Source organism: Meleagris gallopavo, chromosome 13, assembly GCF_905368555.1.
Source record: "Meleagris gallopavo chromosome 13, MGAL_WU_HG_1.1, whole genome shotgun sequence".
Classification (NCBI taxonomy): Eukaryota; Metazoa; Chordata; class Aves; order Galliformes; family Phasianidae; genus Meleagris; species Meleagris gallopavo.
This window is the reverse complement of record NC_139416.1, coordinates 6,932,261-6,956,743: the sequence shown is the minus strand read 5'-3', so window position 1 is coordinate 6,956,743 and position 24,483 is coordinate 6,932,261. Positions and strand designations below refer to the sequence as shown.

The window sequence follows — 24,483 nt, the reverse complement described above, 5'->3', positions numbered from 1 at the left end:
GCTTACTTTGGTATTAAAAAGAACAGTTAAGATTTCATGAATTGCCATAATGTCTTTTGCAGATTAAATAGTGCATATACTTTTACTTTGAAATCTGTGTTCAAATTTTTATTTGTTTATTTGTTTGTTTGTTTGTTTATTTATTTATTTATTTATTTAGTGCTTCTGCTGTGATGCATTCAGTCTTTCTTTTCCTAGAGTGGGTTTTGAGCCAGTGCTAGCACAGTGGAAGGTGCTGACAGATGGTGGATTTTTGGCAGGCTGTCTGCATGGATATGTTTGTACATAGAACTCTTGGCTTATGAGGAAATCATTGTATACTCGGCTGCTTGTTGTCAGGCACTGCAACTATCAATGAGTTATCCTCTATTTGCATCTGTTTGTAGTTGAAAAATTAATTTAGTCTCATCTTTGCATCCATAGCAAAGAGAGCAGCATATGATTGTGCAAGTGAGTGAACTTGATTGAAACACCTATGTATAAAAAGTAACAACAGTATTTGCATTCTTGGATGCTTCATTCATATTCTTTATTACACCTTGCTCTTCACGTGCTTGACTTATGGATAAATAATCTTAATATGCAATCCGTAACTTCTGTAAGTGTTTTGGCAATGACTTGGTTATAATATTTACATATCCATGGTAAGAATAATTGTTCTGTGAAGATTTCGTTTGGAAACATTTTCTTCCCCTTTCGTTACCTGTTCCTTCCTTTTCTGTAAATCTGCTGTTTGGAAACTCCTAGTTTGTCTCGTAACATATTTGTAACTGACTATTTTTCTCTGAAGTTCTGAACAGTATCACTGGTGGAAAGTTATCAGCAAGGTTTTATAGTGATGCTTAATGACACTAATAGGAGAAGCCCCATACTGAATCACTGAGCATTCTAGCTTAATTCAAACAAAGGTCACTTTAATTCAGCCAAATGCTAAATTATAGAAAAGAACAATATTGAACGTATATTAAGACTGAGATGGTCTGTTTCCTTGAAAGTAGTAGCTATGAAAAGAGTTGTGTATAAATAGTTGCATATGAGTGTCCCACTGAAATTTTAGCAGTGACACGATACATCGAGGCATGGCAGTTTAGAATGTTATATATCACTGGGAAATTGGTATCAGTATAAAGAGTGTATATAAAGATTTATTTTAAGATTTTAAGGTTTAAAGAAAATAATAGAGAAAAAGACAAAACAGATATGCAGATTACTTAAAACTGGGAGCCAGGGTCTTTCAACATTTCAGTGTTTCTACAACTCAGATGTTTGTCTCTTTTAATAGCATAAATGAGGAAAAAGTGTCTGCTTAAGTGAGTCCCCAGCTATAGTTGTGTAACCTGAATATTCAGTTGAAATATGTTGATCCAAGAAGGGATTTTAATAACAAAAATAAAACCGGAACCAATTTATTCTAATTAAAGGAGTGTGTTTGAATTTGCATAAATATATATTATTATCTACAGCTAATTTAGTAGAACTTTCAGCATATCATATGAATTAGGGAGCAACATCAAGATTTCTGTGCCCTCATTTTGAAGGATTTAATTTATCTTGCTCTCTGAAGTTATTTTTAGGATAAATCTGATTTAGAAGATCAAACTGCCACCTTTTTGGAGCTCTTCAAATATGTGTCTTGAATATGAAATCATTCTTGTCACTGGCTCTGTAGGAGCTTCCGCATAAATCACATTGCCACCAGATCGGGGACAGATTTTAATGTTCAGTGACTGAAAACCATTTTTACAGAGAATATCTGAACTTGGGAACATCAAACTTTGAAAAGAATTTTGGATAGAAGCAAATCTGTCTTTCTGAGAAAATGAACAACGGAAAATATGCTTCAATTTTCTTGACTCTTTTTTTCTTTTTTTTTTTTTTTTTCCTCATAGGTTTCCTTCATTCAAAATCTTGTCTTCTGTGTGGAAAGAGCCTATCGTGTACCTGACTTTGGTGTCTGGGAAAGAGGAAGCAAATACAACAATGGCTGCCCAGAGCTACATTCAAGGTAACTGAGAGGATGTAGTGCTTTCAGAAAACAGAAGTGAATATGAATATGAATAAAAAAGAATTGATGTAATGAGTTAAAAAACAATAAAAAACAAACAATGCAAAATAACTGTTGGCACCTTTTTAGGAAATGTATAGGAAATGAAGGTAAAGGTTCATGAAAAGTGACTAAAATAATGTTCTCTAAAGACCAAGATGTATTTTGGAAAAATGTGAAGTATAATTTTATCATCATGTGCATACTGAAGTAATCACATAGATACTTAGCTGTTTGAATATTCAAATTACAATAATTATGTACAGCTGCATGTGTATCATTCTGAAAATTATGTACAGGCCACGTGCAGTAGATCAAATTCACAGAAGTACCTCGGAATACGCTGATTTAAGTATGTATTGAATCATGGGTTGAGATTTTCTCATCTCTGCCATGTTGGGAGGAAGTCACTGTACATTGTGAAGTATAGGTTAGTGCACAGATTCTTTCCAAAAGAATGTTCTTCAGACTGTAGAAGTAACTGTATCCTTACCCCCATCCCATATAACACCAAGAGTGTTCTTACTGTTTTAATATTAAAATTATTAGAATGATCCACTTGACTCTAGAGGAATTGCCCATAAGCTGTGTATCTGTTTCTTGTAGCATGAATACTGTTTTCTTGACTTTTTGAGCTTCTGTCAATTATAAAAGTGACTGTATCTGTTGTTGATTGTCATAATTATCATGGGCTTGAAAATGAAGCACCTTTTTTCCAGCGTTTAAAGATGTTGCCATATGAATCCATGTTGCTCATTTCTAATTAATTTTTATTAGTTCACATAGAGATGTATGTTTTAAACTGCAAATATAGTGATGCCACTGCAGCAAAACAATTAATTAGGTATGTTTTTTCAGGACCTTTGTAAGGCTTTTGTACCAGTATGAGAACTGAATACTCCAAGATCTTATTATATAATTTGTTTTATTCATTCGTTGTTTTTTTACCCCTCTCGTGTCTATTAAATTGTCAAATACCAGACTATAGGAGTCTTCATCTGGAGAATTATTTACCTCCTTCCACATCTCATCTCATACAAATTAGCAAAAGAAACTCTGAAACTCCTACATCTTGTACTGTTTGCAGCTTCCTGATTATTCAATATGTGAACTTCCTTGAGGGGAAAACGGGAGGAACATCTTCTAACCAGATGGAAATAGACATGTTGTTTTGTCTTAATCTAGACTGGCATTTGTAGGTCAATTTTTCTGAGGGAGAAGCTTTATGAGATTGATAGGCCAATCTAACAGATCACTGAGCTGGCACGAAAGGAGGTGCAGAGATTTTTTTTTAAGAAGTAGACTTTGATCATCCAAAATAGATATAGCCCCTATTTGTCTTTCCTTGTGTGCATGTTTGTACTCTGCCTTAATGTAGGGAACCAGCAGACAATTTTTTTCTGGTCAATAAAGATCTCAAAAATCATAAAAACATGGAAGATGAGGAGGTGTAAAAAGATGTAATTAGGTATTGTGGAGGAAACTCCTGGTTATGCTAAAATATTCTTTATGCTTTCTTTGTGCTACTTCTGTGGCATATCTAGCTAAGTAATCTCTAAAAATACAATTCAAGAAGTGGTTAGAATGTATCGAGGCTAGTCATGTATGGTATTTATGTTTCCTCAGTGGTTATGGGCTGAGAACAAATCACTTAAATTTCAGTGTTATGAATGCTTGACTTCTGGACTTAGAAACTCATGCTCCAAGTCTACGCAGAGCCTGTGTTCAGAATTAGAAGTTAATTCTCATACTTAATTGAAAGTGACTTTCTTTTTAAAGAAGCTGTTATATAATACGAAGCCCGTGGATAATAATTGCAAATTGTGGCATATGTCTCAAGATGTATATGTTTTATGTCTTCAGACAGTCTTAATATTCTATCTAAATACATTTCAAAACACTTCTAATAAATGATAAATAGCAAAGCACTCTGTGAACTCAGATGTGTGTAAATTGATGTCTTACTGATTCAGAGGCAAGATTTTTAACAGCTTTTATTATAGTGTAGTCCCCTTCCCATATGGCTGAACTTCTGAAAAATAATTTGTCCTATAACCATTTGATCAAGCAGCTCTACAGGCATCTGCAGAATGTCTTTGACATCCCCCAGTTGTACTGTGGGAATAATGAAGTTGCCAAAATGCAGTATCCCCACATTCAAAATCCAAAAAAAACATGTTCTTGCACATCTCTAGTGTTCTAGTATAGGTGTTTTGCTATAGAGTTGCTTGTGTTTTTTAACATTTCTGGTAGTGTTTGATGTTCCAAATCAACTGCGAAGTTTTTGGATGGAAGTGGGAAATTGTGAATGGGAGGAGGGCTAAAGATGTGTAAGGTTCTTTGAAGATTTTTCTGTAAGATGCATTGTCGTTAGTGGTTGCTAAGACTATGCAAATTTTAGTGTTTCACAGGGGTTGGATGGGTTCTCTGGAGATCATCTTGTCCAACCCCCCTGCTAAAGCAGGTTCCCTAGAGTAGATTATTCTAGATCCTTGGAGTTTATCCTCAAGTATTTAACTGAGAGCATAACTCAAGATACAGAGAGTTACAAATGATATTTTGTTTAAGTGAATTTACTAATGCTTTTAGCAAACTGAAAGTATAATTTCTTCAGGTTAATTTCAGCTTCCTCTGCTCCAAATGTGGATCTGGGACAAATGCAGGCTATGATTGCAAAGTTCTTCTTGATAATGCGTGAGAAATGGCAATAATCTACAGAGGGCCCTGACAGTTGAAAAAAGACTAATGTACACTCAACCCTAGAAAAGACAGAAATCAGAAAACTAGAAGCCTTACTTGAGTACCTGAAAAAGATCATGCAGTGATCTTTTTCTCTTGAAATGTGTTTAAAAGCCTATGTGCTCAAAAGTTATCACAAATTGTTATTATGGATTTACTTGTCACAAGTCATGGTTAGTCAAATTACATGGTACATTTGAAATCAGATATTCCTCCTTTTGTGAATCCAGATCAATGAGTTATTATATTGAAAAGTTATTTTAAACATTGCAAGTTTAATGCCTGAGACATGAATAGAAAATTGTGATTAAGTAAGTGTTCTGTTAGTACATTGTTAACAAGGCCTTGAAATACGTGATGCCAGATGTCCAGTAGCAAAGTGAGAGCAGAAGAGCTTTTTCCAGATGGTCTCTGGCATTTGATGATAAAGAAAGATGCTGAAAAGTAGTTTTCTAAAAAGCCATTAAATAACTCAAGCCTTACTTCATCATCAGTTTATTAAAAGAGAGATGAAGCACACAATTTAAATAAGAAAAGATGATAGCTCTGAGAACTGTCAAGCATATTAAATTAGCCTGGACTTGAATTACAATATGCATTGTTTGTTGTGGCTCTGTTTATTTGTTTGTTTTTGTTTATTTCTCCTCAGCTCTGTGGGATTGGCAAAAGCAGCTTTGGAAGCAATTAATGGTTTCAATCTCTTTGGAAATCAGGTAATAAAACTGTGGGGTTTTTAAATTTTTCTTTTTTCTTGAAAACCTGAAAAAAAAAAAGTCAGTTGCACGAACTTTTCTTGTAGTGGTCAGAAATTACTTTCTTACTAGCATAGTCTCAGAAATCAATGCACAAATAAAGAAGCCTGTTTTGACTAGGAATTTTTAGAGCTATTCTAATGCCTGAGATTAAAAGTGTTCTGTTTTAAATCATGTCTTGATGAAAAGCTGTAGCACCTTTATTGTCAGATTCTTTTGTCTTCTTTTGTGGCATAAAACAAGTGATTCTTCTAAATGAGCATTTCTGATGCTTACATGCTTTGTGGCACCTGTTACGATTTTTTTTAGATGTCCATTCATGTGTTCTGGCGTTGGTTTTCTTTTCCTAAAAGCTGATCTTACACATTAAGAACTAGGAGCTAATAAGGATCTTAAGTAGTGATCAGACATGATATATACATTGTCCGTATATCAGTAGCAACATTTATCTGCAACTTTTACCTTCCCAACAATTTCAAGCACCAGTAAATGTGACTGCTTTTTTTTTTAAATATTTTACTAAATTCTAAAATGGATGAATAAATTGCTGAAGCAAAACCAGTTTAAATGCTCTGCAAATTTATTCCAAAGATATTTTGCATAAGCAGAAACCATTTTGACCTTCAGTCTGCAGCAGTCTGCCTTTGTGCTTAGCTCCAGCTGTGTTCCAATAGCTTTGAGAAATCCTGCTGAGCCCCTCAGGAGGGACTTGTTTGCATCTGCATCTACAGTAGTACAACCTGCATAAATCATCACTGCGAACAACAGGCTGTTCAGCCTTTCCATGCAGATTTTTCCACTCATGCTGTGAAACCTAATAAATATAAATGCATGTTACTGTATCTGTCCTTTCACATGTGGGTGTATGTTGTATGTTTGTGTATCTCAGGATAGGGAAGTTTCCCTGTGCATTTGTGGTTGTATTCAGAGAAGACATGATGTTCACTTACTGGTAGATAATGACATTGAACTACTCTGTTTTTTTTCCTCTCCCAAAATACCAAAATTATAGAAGCAGTAAATAAAAACAACGTATTTCTTTAACAAATCGTACTGCTTTTCTAATGTAGCAAAACACTGTTTAATTTATACTCAAATAATTCTAATTCATCTCTTGGTGTAATTTTTAGGTGGTAGGTAGAATAAAGAACAAAGAATTGGCTTTTAATGTGCTCTGAATTTTATATACTTTAATGTAAAGAGGAACTCATGTTTTTATAACGCTATTCATTTTTGTCTTCATTATACTAGAATTTTAAGAATACAGTCAAGGTATAAGCTTAACTGCTTCATCAGCAAAAGATGTTTTACACGTTAATTTTTATCGTAACAGATAAATTGTCTCTCAGTTTAGTTTCTCATTATTTCACTTTAATATCCTATGCTAAGCTTCTTAAATTTATTCCCAATCTATTGTGCATATCTGAAACAATACTTATAAATCTAGATGAAGTAGTTTCTATGTATTATTCTAGCGTAGGAATTCTTTAATTACTGTTAGTTGTGCAATGACTGTAGCCAGATGCCAAAATCATTGTATTGTCATAACTGGTTGGTATGGAAAAGCTGTTAAAGTGGGCATGATTCTTTATACTTAGGAGGCAGTGTGAACTGATTGTTTTTCAGCTTACATAACTTCAGAAAATTAAGGTTCTGACTTGCTTCTTCACTTAAGTTAATTATTTTTTGATAGAAATCCATGAACTTCCACAAAAAAGTCTGAGAGTTACAAGTCCAGACTTTGGTCACTGTTATGGCAAAAATACTCTTACTTCCTCCCTCCCTCTCCTTCTGGCAGCACTGACAAAAGTGGGCACTGCTTAGAGGAATGAGAATGTCTTAGAGACAGTGCATGCATGCTTTCACTCTATCTGCAATTAAAAAGAATATGTAAAGAACTAATCCTCTTACACAAATCTTCTTTTGTGTAAAATAGGCTTATGCATCAAATGATAGTGTGTTAGCTTAGTTACACATAGTTGTGTAGTAAGGTGGCTGAAATGGACTTCTTAAATGCATGATTAAAATCTGAGGTAATTTTCTTATTGAAATTTGATTAGAAACTAAGACTTGGAGAGAGATTGCTTCTTTTAAAATCCCAATAAGAAAACCTAGAAAATAGTCTTTAAATGCATGTTTTATTTAGGTTGTGCCATCCAATATAAAGATGAACACTTTTGTTCTTCACATACTTTTTTTTTTTTTTTTTTTGCCACATTTTTTATTTTTCTGTTAAGTGAGCTTGTGCTTAACAGTAATGAAGCGCAACACAACAACCAAAAAGCAAATCATTTTTATTTGCTACTGAAGTCCTTTTCCAAAGTGGTACCTCAGGTGAATATCCAATTATTTGTATTCTGGTATATTTCAATGAAATATTCAACATCTCTACTTGGAACATTTCCACAATCACAGGGAGGGAAAACTACTTTTTTGTTTTATCTCAGTACAGCCATTGCTGTAATGGAAGACATTATGATTTGAGTGTATGATACAATTCATAATCAGTAGTGGACAAAGACAGCTAATTTTGTTTAGAATTTCAAGTTCTTTTCTCAAAATATTTTGGATATATGTTGTTCATTTCCTGATTAAAATTGCCAGCTATCAGAGTATTACCGTTGGTAGAACAAAGAGCTAGTTAGTTTCACCAGGATATGCCATCTTTCTTCACTTCTCTTTAAATAAATTTGCATTTATAGGGCTGTTCCTGGTCTGTTATATTTGTGGATTTCGATGCCCATAACCGTAACAGACAGACTCTGTGTTCATTGCTACCCCGAGAGTCAAGGTCTCATGTAAGTAAATAGAGAAAATGAACAATAAAATCTCAACAGTATGGAGAGAAAATAAAAGGATATGAATGTAACTCTTCATTTTACAGTGACCATTTTCTTCTGCTTAATAAAGATGGGAATTTGTTGTTAAGTTGTTAAATATACTCTTGTTAAACATGACTGTGATGCAATACCTTGCTGAAGTGGAATTGTGATGGCACTCTTTATTTTAAGCATGTTGAGGTTAGAATGTTAGCCAGTTGGTAGCTTCTTAAATAATTTCAAAATGAAAGAGTGATGGTCTGCAGCATATTAATTAGTGTTGTAGTCTTGATTATTGTCTTGTTTTTATCTTGGTATCTGAGTTTCCATTATAAATTTACTGCCTGCATTTTCGAAGCAGCTGAATGAAAATTTCAGCTTTGATTTGTTCTTTGTTGAGAAAAAAGGCCTTTAAGATTTGGTTCTCATAAATTGCAGAATGTGGAGGATTTTTTGTTATTATAAACTACTGTTACAAGTAAATATTTCATCAGTGAGTAAGTCTAAGTAACATAAATACAGATTAATTAAAAAAACTAAAAATGAAGAGCAGTGGAGTTCTACTTTCTCATTCTGCAATTTGATAGCAATTTTGTTCATGAAACAGACTATTAATCTTCAACATTAATGGTTTACTCATTATGTAGAAGCATTATAGCAGAGTTACAATACTGTATAATCAAAAGGCACAGTCAGCTAATTTTTTATGCTCTTCTAGATCTCCTTTGCTGTTTGTTAGAGACTTGATATATGCCAACAGAACCAATTTCATCAGTTATTTGTACTCTATAATCTTCATATCCTCCTCACCACTACCCCATTATGGCTTCATGTCAGTGATACTGTTGAAAATAGAGTATCTTAAATGGTCTTAGATGTATCATCAAGAAGGAACAAGAAAATCTCAGTTTGGGTAACCTGATCTAGTGAAAGAGGTCCTTGCCCATGGTGTTAGGGAGGAGCTAGATGATCTTTAAGGTCCTTTCCAACCCACACCATCCTATGATTCTGTAAGAATTAGAACTTAAAACTAACTTTTTGTACTTCTGTAAGCTTACTTGTAGTGGTGATATCCTAGGTAGTAATTTTGGTGTTTTTAATTCACAGTAGTTGCACGTGTTCCTTGAGCACTGTTACTTAAATTTTTTTCGTGAAATGAAATCAGACAAGCCTGTTACAGCACTTGGAGGAAATTTATGAAAAACTTTTTCAGCAATGATTAAATAATCACAGATAACTTCTTGTGATTCTCTTTGAGCATAGTATGCACCGGTGTTGTTGTTTCCTCCAAGAATAACTTGGAGGTGTTTTTGTTTCTAGAAACTTGGAGTTTTACAATATATTCACTTACACCTGCAGATTATCAACTGGTAAAGTAGGTCACATTTTGAGTCAAATGAGTTGTCTTTTAAATCATATATGTGAATACTGGGTTTCTAGTTCATTCTTAAACATTTTTAGAGGTCTTATTTTGCACGTTATTCCAATATATTGGTATTATGATTTTGGTAAAGATTGTGTTTCAAATGTATGCTTTACTGAGTAATTTAAACAGACTTTGTGCATCCAATAAATGTTGGAGATTTAATTGAATTTATGTCTTTTTCTCCTCTCCTGCAGAATACCGATGCAGCTCTTCTGCCTTGTATCAGTTATCCTGCATTTGCTTTGGATGATGAGGTTTTGTTCAGTCAAACACTAGATAAAATTATTAGAAAATTAAAAGGAAAATATGGATTTAAAAGATTTCTGAGAGATGGTTACAGAACTGCACTAGAGGACAAAACACGCCGCTATTATAAACCAGCAGAAATTAAGGTAAAGAAGTAACTGGCAACAAACCTAGGTTTTCTAAAATGTTTAGGCCATGCTTAAAAAAATAAAGCCAAACAGACGTCCCTTTTAGTATTTGCAATCTGAGATTCCAAATTGCTTCAAATGAAAGAGATGCATTTTGTAATTTGGCATGTGTGGTTTTAAGAGACTGCCAAGTCAGCAAGTTAGTTGTTGATTTGTTTTGTAATGAATGTACTTCCATTTACATTTAGCATGCAGATGATTTCACATAACAAACAAGAAAGTTATTTATCATTTCATTTAATTTCACAGCTGACTACAGTCTGAGTGTATAGAAAACAATTTTGTTTTTGACCACAGTGTTTATCAGTAAAAGGTATCTAAATTAAAATTTAATATTTTACTCACCAATAGTTTCATAGTGGAAAATGAAACATAAATGATATAAATATTCTGCTTGAGAATTGGCCACAGCATATATAGAAGTACACTTAAAGTGCCTGTATAATTTAGAGTCTATAAGCTAAATGGAGAGCGGTTGTCCTAAAATGTTTTGATGTTCACTTTTGTCTTTTGTTGCTTTGAAATGGTTGTATGAAATATGGAAGTACATTTTGTTAAACCAAATTGCTGAAATATCTGATTGATTTTTTTTTCTTCTTTTTAGCTTTTTGATGGCATTGAATGTGAATTCCCTCTGTTTTTTATTTTCATGATAATTGATGGTAAGTATGGCTTTATTTTCCTATTCTATAGAGGCATTACAGAGATAAGCCCTTGGACAGAAGATGTAAAATCATATTTTGCCCTGCACGAGTAAATTGTAACAAGTGACACTAAATATCTCACTGAGATTTTTAACCCTTATGGATTAAAAAACAAAAGACAACAAAAAGAATACTCTAAAAAAAAAAATAGCTTTCAAACCAAAGCATAAGAAATCTAAAAACCAAACCACCCATATTTCGTTATTTGTAATGTGAACTCTGGTTTCAGAATACAACTTGATATAATTTATTTATTTATTTATTTATTTATTTATTTTTAATGCCTGTTCTTCCTGGCCATTTTACATATAGACAGTTAGACTGAAAAAAAAAAAAAAAAAAAAAAAAAAAAAAAAAAAAAGGAAAAAAATACAACTGCCAAGAGACCTTGTCTTGTTGTTAGGAGATATAGCAGAAACATCCACAGGATGATTTCAGGATGGAAGCTAGAGCTGACGTGGAAGGAATGTCCGACTAAACAACTGAGTACGGATTTCAGCCATCATAAAGCCATCATTTGTTTTCAGCTTTATGAATGGATGAGAATCTGGCTGGGTTTTCTAGCTTCTGTATTCCCTTTGGTGTGTGAAATAGTTTTCACATGAAGATGGTGAGAGGCTACCTGCTGAGTGTATGTGTGCTCACCCACAGCTTCAGATGTTTTATTTGAACACGTAGTAAGTTCCACAACTGATTTTTTTCTGAAGGAATGTGTCACATTTTTCAAAAGTAGTGAAGCTCAAAACCCAGGAGAAAGGCGTTGACACTTCATGCTGCTCTTTTGCATTTTTAAGAAGAACAAAAAATATAATTATCTGTACCTAAAGGTAGCAAAGGGGTTTTATTTTGTTTCATAAGGAAAAATTACTAAGTGCATATCTTGCAAATACTGTTCTTTTAATTCTTTTTATTTAGTTTTTATCCCTGTATCACAATTTCATCAAATACAACAAATGTTAGTGGAGTTTGTGCATGTACATCCAAACCCAGAAGCTTCGTTCATGTAAAATTTGAAGTGCATACAGAGGGACTTAAATTGCTGAAATAATGGAACTCTTTATAATAAGGTGTTCTGGCATGTTTGTTTTCAGTGACTGAGTTAGTTGTTGGTGGTTTTCTTTTATCTTATCTTTGCCTTTCCGAGTTCACACCTATGAATACAAAAAGACTGCTGTAGTACTAATTTCCCTTTGGTATTTTTCTTAAAAGGAGATTGTTTAGGATTCTGTAGATAGCAGATATGCATTCACAGCTGTGGGGAAAGATGGAACTAAATAAACCAGTATGATTGTTTTTTTGGCTAATACATATTTGAATAGCAGTTCTGAAAGCTTTTTTACACGTCTATTTGAATCTGGAGGATTATGGTACTTTCTAGGATGAAACTTTATCTTTGAACAGAAACGCGTATGCTATTTTTGATACAACTTTTCATGTAAGGACTGGGGATGAACTGAACACTTGTTGTAACAATATTCATCAGACTAATTTTGAGATAATTAAGTTCAACTAGAAAAATATTTAGGATGCTAGTATTCCCAAAGTTATCATTTCCTCCCCAGAGGCATCATCATAAAGAGTTGACCATTCTATTCAACATCTCAAGGCATGTCAGCTGTTCTGAACCTCTGTCATATTAAGATATGATATCTATGTAACTTTCAATGTGAAGATTCCATCTAATAATCTTCTGAGGGGAGTTTTTCCATTTACTTCTTCAAATTTATTTTTTACTTATTTCTTGAGAGTTTTAGGCAACTCATTTTTAGATAAGCTTGAAACCCTGTTCTTATTATTTAAACCAGCCTGGCACTCAAGCTCTGCTTCATCTTTCTGCAGTAATTAAGGAAGTTACTTAGAGCTAGGTGTGCAGGGTGTCTGTGTTCTAGTCTGTTTTATGTCCTCTGTAAGTTCAGAGCTCTGCTATGTGCTGCAACTTGACATTGATTTCAGTTTAAGTTAATAAAACAATGGCTGATTCATGATCTCTGCAGTAATTAGCTGGAACAGTAAATATGCAGTTAGAGTTTATTCTTCTACTTTTTCATGAACTATTTAGTGTGTTGGCACTGTGCTGCTGAAAAATAAACACTGTATTTTTCTTCTGCAAACGTTAAGTTCACAGAAGTTATTTCTTCCATTAAATGAATTACAGTTTTGCTTTTTTTAATTTGTGTTTGTTTTATAGGAGTGTTTAGAGGAAATCTTGCACAAGTCAAAGAATATCAGGATCTTCTGGATCCTGTGCTTCAGCATACATCTGAAGGTATTATTTGACAATTGTTCTTTCGAATCACTGTTTTGTTTTATTTTTCATTTTATCGTAAAATTACTGACGTTACTGAGTATTGCAGTCAGAATGAAAGGGAAATAATAACATTATGTTTCTTGTAAAATACTAGTATTAAAATAATCTATTCCATGTAGACATATTGCATCATAAAAGCGTGAAAATAAGAATAACTCGATGCTGTCAAAATGATACAGAAATAGGGACAAGATTTACACTGTACAAAGTCATTCATTCGTCATTTCCTTGTGTTTGATTTTTTTTTTATAAAGTTTATCTTAAGGCTGCATGAAAATTGTAACTACTCACAGTCACATATTTTCAGTGTTCCATCTGGGTACAGATGGGAATTATTTGAATAATTTGTTGACACAACTTTCCAAAACGTAACAAATAATTAAGTGTATGCACAGGAAATACTTCCTAGCTTAGAGCAGTGAAACTGGTGACATTTTAAAATTAATAAAAATTCTCTTAAATTGTATGCTTCAGAATTTTGATGGAGGTGGCAACAAGTTTTTTGACAGCCTACAGGGAAATCTGTCCAAAATTCATTTTCAAAAATGAAAAAGACCACAAGTTTGACTGGGGGCAAAAATAGTCGGAAAGCAAAATAAGCTTCAATATTCTGGCAGTCCAGTTTTAAAACTCAGTGTCTTTACTCACCTGTTCTTGACATCTGTTGTACTGTTACACAAGCACAGTATTTTGATCTTACAGGTCTTCTCCAACCTTAGCAATTCTGTGATTCTATATTCCATACATAGAAAACTTTTTGATTTTACTGATATTTGCTTTTTTTCTGATTAATTAGTGTATGAAGTTTGATGGATTCAAAATTAGTTTAGTAGTTGTTCTTGTAGAATTTCGTCATTAATGCCTTGTCTTAAAATTTCGATGTGTACTTTGATGCTTCACTTATTTGAATATTCTACTTCTAATAAATTGCTCTCACTTCTCAGTTTTTCATGGCTTCTTGCAAGCAATTAGTGGTTTTAATGTAAGCAGATAGTCAGAAACTGCGTCTTAATTTTATCACCTGTTCTTTATCTAAATACATTCCAAATTAAAGCAATATTAAGTTGAAACTTATTTTTGCAGTAATCCCATTACTGTGATTGCTTTATATTACTTAGTCATTTGTAATTGTTTCTAAACTCCTTATTCTGTCCACCTAAAGAATTTGAAATAAAAGTAGATCATCATACAAGTAGATCATAATACTTGTGACGTAATTATAGTTACAAGATACGCTAGTTTCAAATGAAGAAGTTACTTCCTTTTATTTCATTTCAAAATCAAACTGCTGTTTTAAACTTTGTATTGTGCACTTGCAGAAAATTATGGTTTTTATTTAATATTTGACTACTCCTAGTCAAGGTTTTAATTTCAAATAGTTGTCTTGTACCAAGATGGCTGTTAAATGCAAGGAGAAAATCTCAAGCGTTTCACTCTAATATGGCTTTCATTTCTTTTGATTCTGGATTCTTATCCATACTGCATTTTGGTTTCTGTGAAAAAATTTTATGCAATAGAGATGGAATGTGTATTCTGGGAAGTAGTTGTGTTTGGTGAAAAATAAATTAATTTACTCTATCTCTGAGGTTTGAGAGAAAATGATGAGTGACAACAATCTTTCTGCTCAATCAGATAGCTATCAGGTTAACACTTGAGCTGTACTAGGGAAATACAATCAAATAACAATGAAAATGGAATTTATTTACTAAATGTATTTATTTTATAACTCCATAGGATGTCCTGTTGTACCCAAATATTACTATGTGCCAGCTGATTTTGTTGAACTGGAAAAGAAGAACCCTGGCAGTCAGAAACGATTTCCTAGTAACAATGGACGCGATGGAAGGTTTTTCTTGTGGGGACAAGCAGTTTATATCATTGCAAAACTCCTAGGTGAGAGGCTGAAGAAATTCTATTAGGTTTTGATTTGTTATAAGTGAAGGATATTTATTTGTTAATGTTTTTTTTCAATCTGATTGAACATGCTGGCTTGAGTTTTGAATAGATTCTGGGCAGCATGGATAGCATGTGTGTCATCTGCTTTGGCATGTATTTGGTAGGCAAAAACTGCTTTTTATTCTTCATGTTGAATTTTTATGCTGCATGTAGCATGCTGTGAAGTTCATGGATTATATTATAGGATATAAAAAATCTTTTTAACAAGATAGGTTTCTCTATTTCTTTTTCTTACATTTTCTCTTATTTCCTTGCTTCTGCATGAACATACACAACTATAGAATTATAAAATATTCCAAGTTGGAAGGGACCCAGGTTCAGCTCCTGGCTTCACACAGGACCACCCAAAACTCAAACCCTATATCTGAGAGCGTTATCCAAACTTTCTCTGAGCTCTGGCAGCTTTCGGCTGTGTTCACTGCCCTGAGCAGCCTGTTCTGGTGTCTGACCACCCCCTGATGAAGAACCTTTTACTAGCAGCCATCCTGAACCTCCCCTGGCTCAGCTCCATGCATTTCCCTTGGGTCCTAGAAATACATTAACTTATGTATCTTATCATGGCTTAACTGTTTCTATACAGGTTGTACCAAATAATGATGTTTATATGTGAGCTGAAGCATTTAGTTCAAATTATTTACTGCTTTAAACAAAACATGTTTAAATTTTGTATGGTTACAGTCTCAGATAAAAGTACGAGTTTCCTTCACTGTGTATTATTTTTATCCTTCTCTTAAAGTAGACTAGAAGATCACTTGACACTGCATTTTGAAAACCACTGAAGGTCATTGTGGTGAATTTTTGTACAGATGAACTCTTGGTCTCACTTGAGAGGGCTAAAGGACTTATGCAAAAACAGTTCTTAATCCAGAACGCAATTTTAATATGTCTTTTTGGAGAAAGATACATTACTTCAGCTGAACATGCCTAGCATTTTGCTGACAGTCAGTAGACTGAGTTCTCTAAACTTTTTTTTCTGTGAAGTGCGTAGAAGGAGATCGAAGGGGAGTTGAAAAAATCAAGATTGGGGACAGAACACTGGTTGAATCCTTAGAACATCTAGATTAATTGATGAATTGCAGCCAGCGCTATAAACAAAATGCAAGCAACTTCTTCTTTAACAAAATATGTTTTCCTCTTACTTCTCTATCTTAGCCAAATAACTCTTAAATGTCTGTAGTAATTCTGCTAATATTAATCTTATACTAATATTTGTATTAGTATAAACCTAAAGATGCTGGTGAAATACCTTGTGTTTACTGTTTGCAAAATGCTCTTTGACTGTGCTGTTGACTGTTGTAACCTTCATTTGCTTCGTATCAATTTTTTCCTCTGCTGAGCTTTCTTGTATTGCTTTTTTTGTAGTTGTCCTAACAACTGTTTCCTTTGTTGTTTTTTGAATTTTATCTCCACCATATTCAATACTTTTTGTTCTTCCTCTCCCTTCTCTCCAAATATTATTTTCTTTCTTTTCCTCAAATTCATTGTAAATATATATTGGATTTTTTTTTTTTCCACAAAGCTAGATGTGTTCACCTGTGATTGCTATCAGATATCAGTAACTCCATTTACACAATTTACAATTGGTGCACCCTTTTCTATGTGGAAACTTTGTCCTTGATGAAAGTCTTTGTGTGTGTTACTTTGCTTGTTAGTTGATACTTATTAATTGGAAACCTGACTCCAAACACTTCAGTTTTACTTGTTCCCTGTTTCACTATCCATTTCAGAAATCATGTTGCCTCAGGGCTGCAATTAATTTGTATTTGCTCAGCCTGCTTGCTTCTTTTCTGTAGGTGAGCATGCTGTGTAGCTTTCAAATAGGACTTTCATTTTAGAGTAAGGGAAAGTAATACCTGGACGTGAGGTGTTCAGCTGTTTTAAGCAATTGAAAATGCATGCAGTTGAGTGGCTATGTATTATCTTTCCTTCGCTTTTTATTACACTTTTTACTTTCTTTTTATGGATTCAGTGCTTCCTATACATAAGTCATGTGTTTTTAGGGACATTTTTTTTTAGAGTACAAACCAAATTGCATTCCTGTAAACTTGTATTTCTGACAATGATGAATATACACTTAGTATCCTCTTTAAAATAACAGCATCAATACTGAAAATTAGGTTAAATTTCATAATATTCTATTGTTATCCTGGTCTTCAATAAGAAATGATTTTGACCATATATTTAAATTTCTGAGCAGTGTAAATCGAAGTAAAAAACAGTAGAGATGGAACAAAAATTCTAGGAACAGCCCTGGGCTTTTTCAGGACTGTGAGGCAGAGGCTGTCACTTCGCCATCATTTGGTTAATCAATTTTATTGGATCACCAGTACTGCAAATAATTTAAGTAACCTTCATACCTTTAACCGGCACAAGAAGTCTGATTGCATGCGTAGTTTTGGATGATTGTTTCCTCTCAAGTGTGCTTTGGTAACTCATGTGTTAGCATGCTAATAAACTCTACGTGTTTTTTTCATAATTTTTTCTGTAATCCAGTTTTTGCTTTTTTAAAATGCAACCACCTGGGCGCAGACTGTGACTCTGCAGGAGCAGTACAGAGCAGAGAAGCCAGGTCCGTTCCTGGCAAGAGCCAAGCTGCACTCTCCCAGCAGAAGGCTGAGGCTCACAGCATCTAGCTCGTCCAGCTCACGGCTGAGAGTTGCTGCTGGCACAGCTCCCAGCAGTGCCAGGTCCTTCCTGGTGTGTTCACAGAGCTGCCCTGCTGGAGTGCCTGCCCTGCGTCTTCTTTGCACTGCAGTGTCTCATCAGCTCATAGGCCTGAGCCAGGGCATGTTTTCAGATTATAAATTGCTGTCTTAATTTATGTAGTGTAGCATTCAGAAAAAAATATGCTTACTTTCATAGGAGTGCTTAATCTCCTTTTCTACAGAAAGCTTAAAATAATGGAAGTTTAGGATTGGTGTTGTCTATTTTTTTGTTTGTTTTTCTACTTGGGATATTATACTGAGAGATATTGGATACTAGTGTCCGTTTCAGGACTCAAGTCTTCTGATTACCTTTAGATAGGTCGATTGTCTGTTTTACTAACAAAACTAAACACATTTTTTGTAGCTAACTTTAGAACTTGAAGTTCTAGAATAATTCCATAGCTGTGGCTTGAGAGCTTTTTGGTGACTTTTGCCTGTTGTGGAGTCTGATGTCTGTATAATCTTCTTAATCATTTTTGTGGAAAAGTGTTGTTTTTAAATACTACAATATCATAATTAGCTGTAGCAAGAATGGTTCTTGAGTCATTAGTTTTAAAATTGATATAATTTTGCAAATTGTCCTTTTGATGTTTATATCACTGATCTAAAACAAAGGTTATAGCAGCAGAAATGACTACATAAAATGTTTGTGTGCCTCCTTGATTATGTGCCTCCTTATTATCATTAACTTTCAGCTGACAAATTAGTGAGTCCTAAGGATATTGACCCTATTGGACGCTATGTCCCTCCACAAGAGCAGCGGAATGTTAGTATGAGATTTTCCAATCAGGTAAGCATAAGCTTAGCATTACAGTATTTTTCTAAAAAATAATCATCATTAAGTGATACAACTGAAATGGTGAGTTAAATATGTGTTTAAGTAACTACTACTAGGTATGTTTTCTTTGAATTTTAAGATGTGCCGGGAAGAAGGTGAGATGGAACCTACTTTTTCTATTCATTCCAATTAATTTGGATTTCTCAGTGTTAGCCCTTCAAATTTCTCTGTTCACCATCCATCTTAATTCCAGTCAGAAAAGAAATGTTAGGTGCCACATCCTGGTATCCTGTGTTTCCGTGTGGCCTTTTGAATACTGGCAGCACTGATACGCTGGCAGCATTTTAATCACTGCTAAGATTTTGCAATTTTTACAGTCACTGCTCAGGCGTATTATACAGGAGTGTGTGGTCATTAATGTGACGGTGCTGTAGCTATTAGCTCTAAACATGAAAATGAAAGAAACTAAGTAATAATACTGAGGGTATGCAATGATTATTCTGAAATTGAAATTCACTTCAAATTTATTCTGAAATGTATTTTATTTCTATTTGTTTAGTACAGATATGCAATAAAAAATTCAACAAATGAAACCAGTTTTTTTTGACCAGCTGTTAATATGTTGGAAACATTTTATCCTTAAACATTTTATCCTTAAACATTTTATCCTTAAACATTTTATCCTTAAACATTTTATCCTTAAACATTTTATCCTTAAACATTTTATCCTTTCATTTTTTGGAACTTTTATGCTTAGTGTATAACTTTGTATACTTCAATCATACTTAACTTTACTGAATGCATAACAGAAAAGTTCATCAGCAGCGAGCTAAAGAAATGCATCTGCCCATTTCAGCTGGGTAGTAAGTTGGGCCAGACACAAGCTGCTTCTTCATTTGCTTTTCTGAACTTGCTTCAGAAGACACTAAGCTAGCAATGCTGTGTTTAATAGGCTATTGCTATCTTTATGGAATCAATAATACACAGTGAGGAATTCTGAATGCTGATCAGATAGCACAACCTATCTGTGAAGCACAATAAACACAGACTACCGATATGGGGATCTGTAAGCAAAATTCTGTTAAATCCTTGTGTCAACAAGGGTTTTACTGTGCTGAAGAGGCAATACTGGAAGATTTGCCTTTTAGCTCTGAACACTCTTTGTATAGAAAAACAGGCATACAGAAATGGGGTTTGTTGGAAGGACCACAGAGGTGGTTTGGAAAGGAGAATTAATACCTCAACCATCAGTATAATTACAGCTGTGAACACAATGCTCTGCTTTCAGTTTCTGGTAAAAAGAGGAGAGTCTCATATGTTATCACTGAAATACCTAGTCTGCAGTTAGAAGGAAATGTTTTATCTCCTACTGTAATTACCCCCCCAAGAATTAGTTATCTGATTTTAATGAGAGGTCTTGGTACGTTCCATCTTAGGGAAATAACAGTGAGGTGCAGCAAGAAGATTCTTTTTGCTACTTCTAGATTTTGTTTCAAAACACTCTAAATGTGATGGCAATCAGGTTTTCATTGCACATGTAATTTGCTTTGTAATGCTTAATTTCATGTTAAATATCTCTCCCAGTTTAAAAAAAAAAAAAAAAAGGTGGAATCATCCATGCTTCGTTTACTTTCTTGAAAGAAGATAATGAAGGGTACTCTCTTTTACTAGGGATTTACAGTAACATACGAGAAATGTTATGAGGTGGGGATAAGGACTTTCTGATTTTGTTATGTTTTACTGGAGCATATGAAAGCTGATTTATTGCTGTCTTTTTTGTATTCAGTGAAAGGTTATAATGCTACTAAGTTGTCCAAGTAAAACTGATTTATCTTCTAGGTTAACTTGAAATACGTGTGTAGATTTGCAATTAATTAATGAAATTATTGTCCTCTGTGCAGTGACTATAATCTTATAATGTTTTGCATGGTAGTCTTAATGATTTGTGAAGGCTTCACTTATGCTACTGGAAATGATAGACTGCTTATTTCTTCTGTTTTCAGAGAACGAGATAACATGTAAAAAGAAAATGAAAAGATGACTGTGTAGGTGTAGACTGGGGCATCTTAGGATTTTCCAGCTATGTAAATTATGTTTAGGATTGCAGCATGCCTACTTTTGATGGCTTAAAGAGGTGTATCATGTTGGATGATCCATTTGGTAATGTTATTTATGAGCACATTCTCACCTTTCATTTGTATTGACACAGTTGCCTGCCATAGTTAACACAGTTCTAAAATGGTTAAATGTTGTTTTGGAATTTAAGACACACACATGTCCATATTGTATTTCATTAAAAAAGGTCTGGTGTGTTAGTAGCATTGACTGTAAACTGTTAGGCAGCATTTAGAGGCTTTCTGAAGCAGATGTGTTTTGTTTCAGTTGTAGTTTATTAGCAGCAAGGTGGATTATTTGGCTTATTTACAAATTTGTTATATTCTATTCCCAGATTCCTCTTCTTGCTCCATATGCTTAGAAAGCCTAATACGTACCATTTCAACAAGTGTTCTTGAATTTGAATACTATGCCACTTTCACACATGTTCAAAACTGATTGATTTTTTTCATACTTGTGAGATTTCCTGGGAATACATGCAAAAGGCATATAGTGATAGCATCTGTCCAGTGAGAGTGCAGCAGAAGACCAATACTGAGCTGCTTTCTCTTCTAGTGCCAGGAACAGTACTTCAACCTGCTTTGTTTTTAACCTTGTTACAAACTATGACTTTTTTGGAGAGGAGGAAAACTAATCTGTCATATTTTTTTTGTCTTCTGAAAACACCAGGTCTATTTATCATTTGCACAGTGTGCAGAACGCAGCTGAAACAGATCCTGCTCTGCACTACCCAACAAGGAAATGCTAGGCAGAAGGGTGAACCCAGGGTGGAGGGGGTCTGTGTCAGTGTCTTGGGGAGAGAGTGATTGATGTTGTGTGAACTGCGGCTTACCTGGGGTTAGTAGACAAACATGAAACAGAACACAGAACAGAAAATGGAACTTTCAACAGCAATAAGATTTATCTAATGGACTACTTAGGAGTCTGCTTTTCCACTTTTTTTTTTAATATTTAGTGAATGCTATGTATAGTTATTGTTAATGAAAAGGGTGATGCTTTCATGAGTAGTTTGACTGTTAATTTTTCTGTGCTTTTCCAGACCACAAACTACTGTGATCCTTCAGGCCTGTACATGTTAAATGACAATGAAAGTAACTTTTCATTTAACATTACAACCCTTTTGTAGTTTTACAGTAATTTCAGTTAGATTTTTCGAAGTCTACCAATTCCACACAGCCATGTCTTCCCAAATAAAGATGATGGGAGCTGTGGGTCTTTTAGAAAACAACTCCAATAGATGCTGATAAATGATTTTTGAGTTCATCAGTCCATGAAACCCAACACACGATTAAATAGATTTGAATGAGATTTAAAGAATCGGGCATCATAAATCTGAACATAGCTCTGGGGCTTTCTATCTAGGCTTTTACTTCGAGGTACGTTTCTATAAATCTCAGGTTTTGGCATGATGGAATTAGAACAAGGAGGAAACAATAAAAGCATGTGTGTAAGTCTAATTCTGAGATGAAATTCATTGCTGTCTGAGTGTTTACCTTTGCTTAGTCAGTAAAAAATGTTTGCTTTTATTTAGGAATAGCAGCTTATAACCAGATTTGGTGATGTGCCAGTTGTGCAGCAGATGCATTTACTAAGTTATGGCCCATGGCAAACCACCACTTACTGGCTGCTATAAATGAGCCGTGTCATGGAATACATCTGTGTACGAGAGGCATTAGCACCAGTACCAAAGGAGGGCGTGCTTCAAAAGAGATTTGGAATATATAGATTTGTGTTTGGCTGATTACATAGTGTGACTGAGTTTGTCTTTGAGATGCAGTAATAACTAAGCTGAACCTTAACATGAAGACAGCTCCCAAGTTAGATCTCAGGCTGTCTTGGAGGGAGATGTCTCATTTTTGTCACTGAGTTGTTTGTTTGAAAAAAGGTATGACATTGATTATGGTGGAGAACTGGTTTGTGTTTACTTGCTATGTGTCTAAATGATGGATAGCATGATTTTGAGGAGGAACAAGTAACTTGAACTACTGATTTCTGAATCTGGTCTCTTTGTGAACATCTTCGATCACACTGTGGCAGAAACACCAGTGTTTTTAGCAGTCTATCCATCAACATGACCAGAAAATGCTGTATTTTTATATAATCAATTAATGGAGGAAATATTTATTTCATGCTAGTTTCTAGACAAAAGCAGGCAGAAAAACCCAAACACCTAAGGTATCAAAGTGTGTGCTCTTTTAGATTTTTGCAGTCATCCAACTCCACAGAAGACATGAAAGGGAATATCTCAGATATGTCAACTTTTTAGCTAGTTAAGTGTGTTGTCATTGAAAAGAAAAGTCAGCTGCCGTTTCAAGATCCCAGAACATTGAGTTGATGGTTTGCATGACTTACTGATGTAAAACAACTACTTTTTTCAAAAATGAAGTATCTTTGTTATTAACAGTGTAAGGAAATACTATTATCTCATGTTAAATATATCTTTTATGTTATATTGTATACATAAAAATATATTATTAGATGAATATAACTTAGTAGCTTTGTTATCAAACTATTTCAGAGTAAAGTGTTGAAGTCAAATCGTTACTCTGAATTGGATATTATCAGTTACCCAAACCCAAACTTCACTCAACACAACTGTCTATCAAAATATCATATCATTATCACTTGAAAATATATTGATTGTATATGTACATTTTTTGTGTAAAGCAAAATATTTTTCCTACCTCAGTTTTTTATTTTATTTTTTTAATTAAACAACAGAAATGGATACCTGAAGCTTGTTTATAATGAATTCTTCAAAATACATGTTGAGATTTATAAGATTTTTTTCTTTAATTTAATTTACACAATAGGGAAAAACAATCCAGACAATGAATGTCTGCCATGTGCATGAACTGTTTAAATAGGTAATTTTCTTGTTAACAATAATGCTAATAAGCAGTGTTTCATTATATCCTAGGGACCTCTGGAAAATGATTTGGTAGTTCATGTGGCCCTGATAGCAGAAAGTCAACGGTAGGTACTTGTATTAAGAATGTGTATAGTAAAGAAGTTCAGAATGATATACATGCTAAATTTGCTAAAGGCATTTAAGGAAGTATGTTGAACTTCATACTGCTACTCATGTCTCCACTGCCAAGATAACTGCTAAAGCAAAGACTAATTCTTGGTTAAATTTGTTGTTTTGTTTGTAGCCTACAAGTTTTTCTGAACACATACGGAATCCAAACTCAGACCCCCCAGCAGGTGGAACCAATTCAGATCTGGGCTCAGAAGGAACTTGTGAAGGTAAGGAGTCTGTATTGAAAATTATCAATCTACATATATACTTCTTTAACGGAACAAATTTATATCAAGCTGTTAGAATTTTATTTCCTTAGGCTTGTTGTCTACCTTTTTGTGTTCATCTAGTTCATTTGCAACATATTCCAACACTGGTCAGTTAGAGCTTGCAGGGAAACCCAGATATTCTACTGAGCCACTTAGGAAAAAAAAGAATAAAATGAAATATTAGTAGCGCAGAAGACTAAGAGAAAACCTGATGGACAAACACAAACAAATGAGCAATAGTGAAAGAAATGGATTTAAGGCAGCAGGCATAAACCATCATGTAATTTGACAGTGCCTCTAAAAATGGCATTATACAATTTTCTGTAACTGTTTCTCCTGCAAGCCCATTCCATTGAATATACCCATTTGACTCAGTACATTCAAAGACCTATGGACAAAAGTTAATGGGGTG

At 34.1% G+C, this 24,483-nt stretch overlaps 1 protein-coding gene across 5 annotated transcripts in view; it reads left to right on the top strand.

Moving 5' to 3' along the window:
• Nucleotides 1–24,483, top strand: part of PHKB (phosphorylase kinase regulatory subunit beta) — a 66,764-nt gene that overhangs the window by 20,364 nt on the left and 21,917 nt on the right. For all 5 annotated transcript variants that reach the window (XM_085235158.1, XM_085235154.1, XM_085235156.1 and 2 more), the window contains 10 exons: nucleotides 1,890–2,005; nucleotides 5,433–5,496; nucleotides 8,238–8,333; nucleotides 9,975–10,172; nucleotides 10,819–10,876; nucleotides 13,107–13,184; nucleotides 14,961–15,119; nucleotides 18,583–18,677; nucleotides 23,701–23,756; nucleotides 23,936–24,029. In XM_085235158.1, coding sequence (XP_085091284.1) covers nucleotides 1,890–2,005; nucleotides 5,433–5,496; nucleotides 8,238–8,333; nucleotides 9,975–10,172; nucleotides 10,819–10,876; nucleotides 13,107–13,184; nucleotides 14,961–15,119; nucleotides 18,583–18,677; nucleotides 23,701–23,756; nucleotides 23,936–24,029 — 1,014 coding nt within the window. The remainder of the gene's footprint in view (nucleotides 1–1,889; nucleotides 2,006–5,432; nucleotides 5,497–8,237; nucleotides 8,334–9,974; nucleotides 10,173–10,818; nucleotides 10,877–13,106; nucleotides 13,185–14,960; nucleotides 15,120–18,582; nucleotides 18,678–23,700; nucleotides 23,757–23,935; nucleotides 24,030–24,483) is intronic.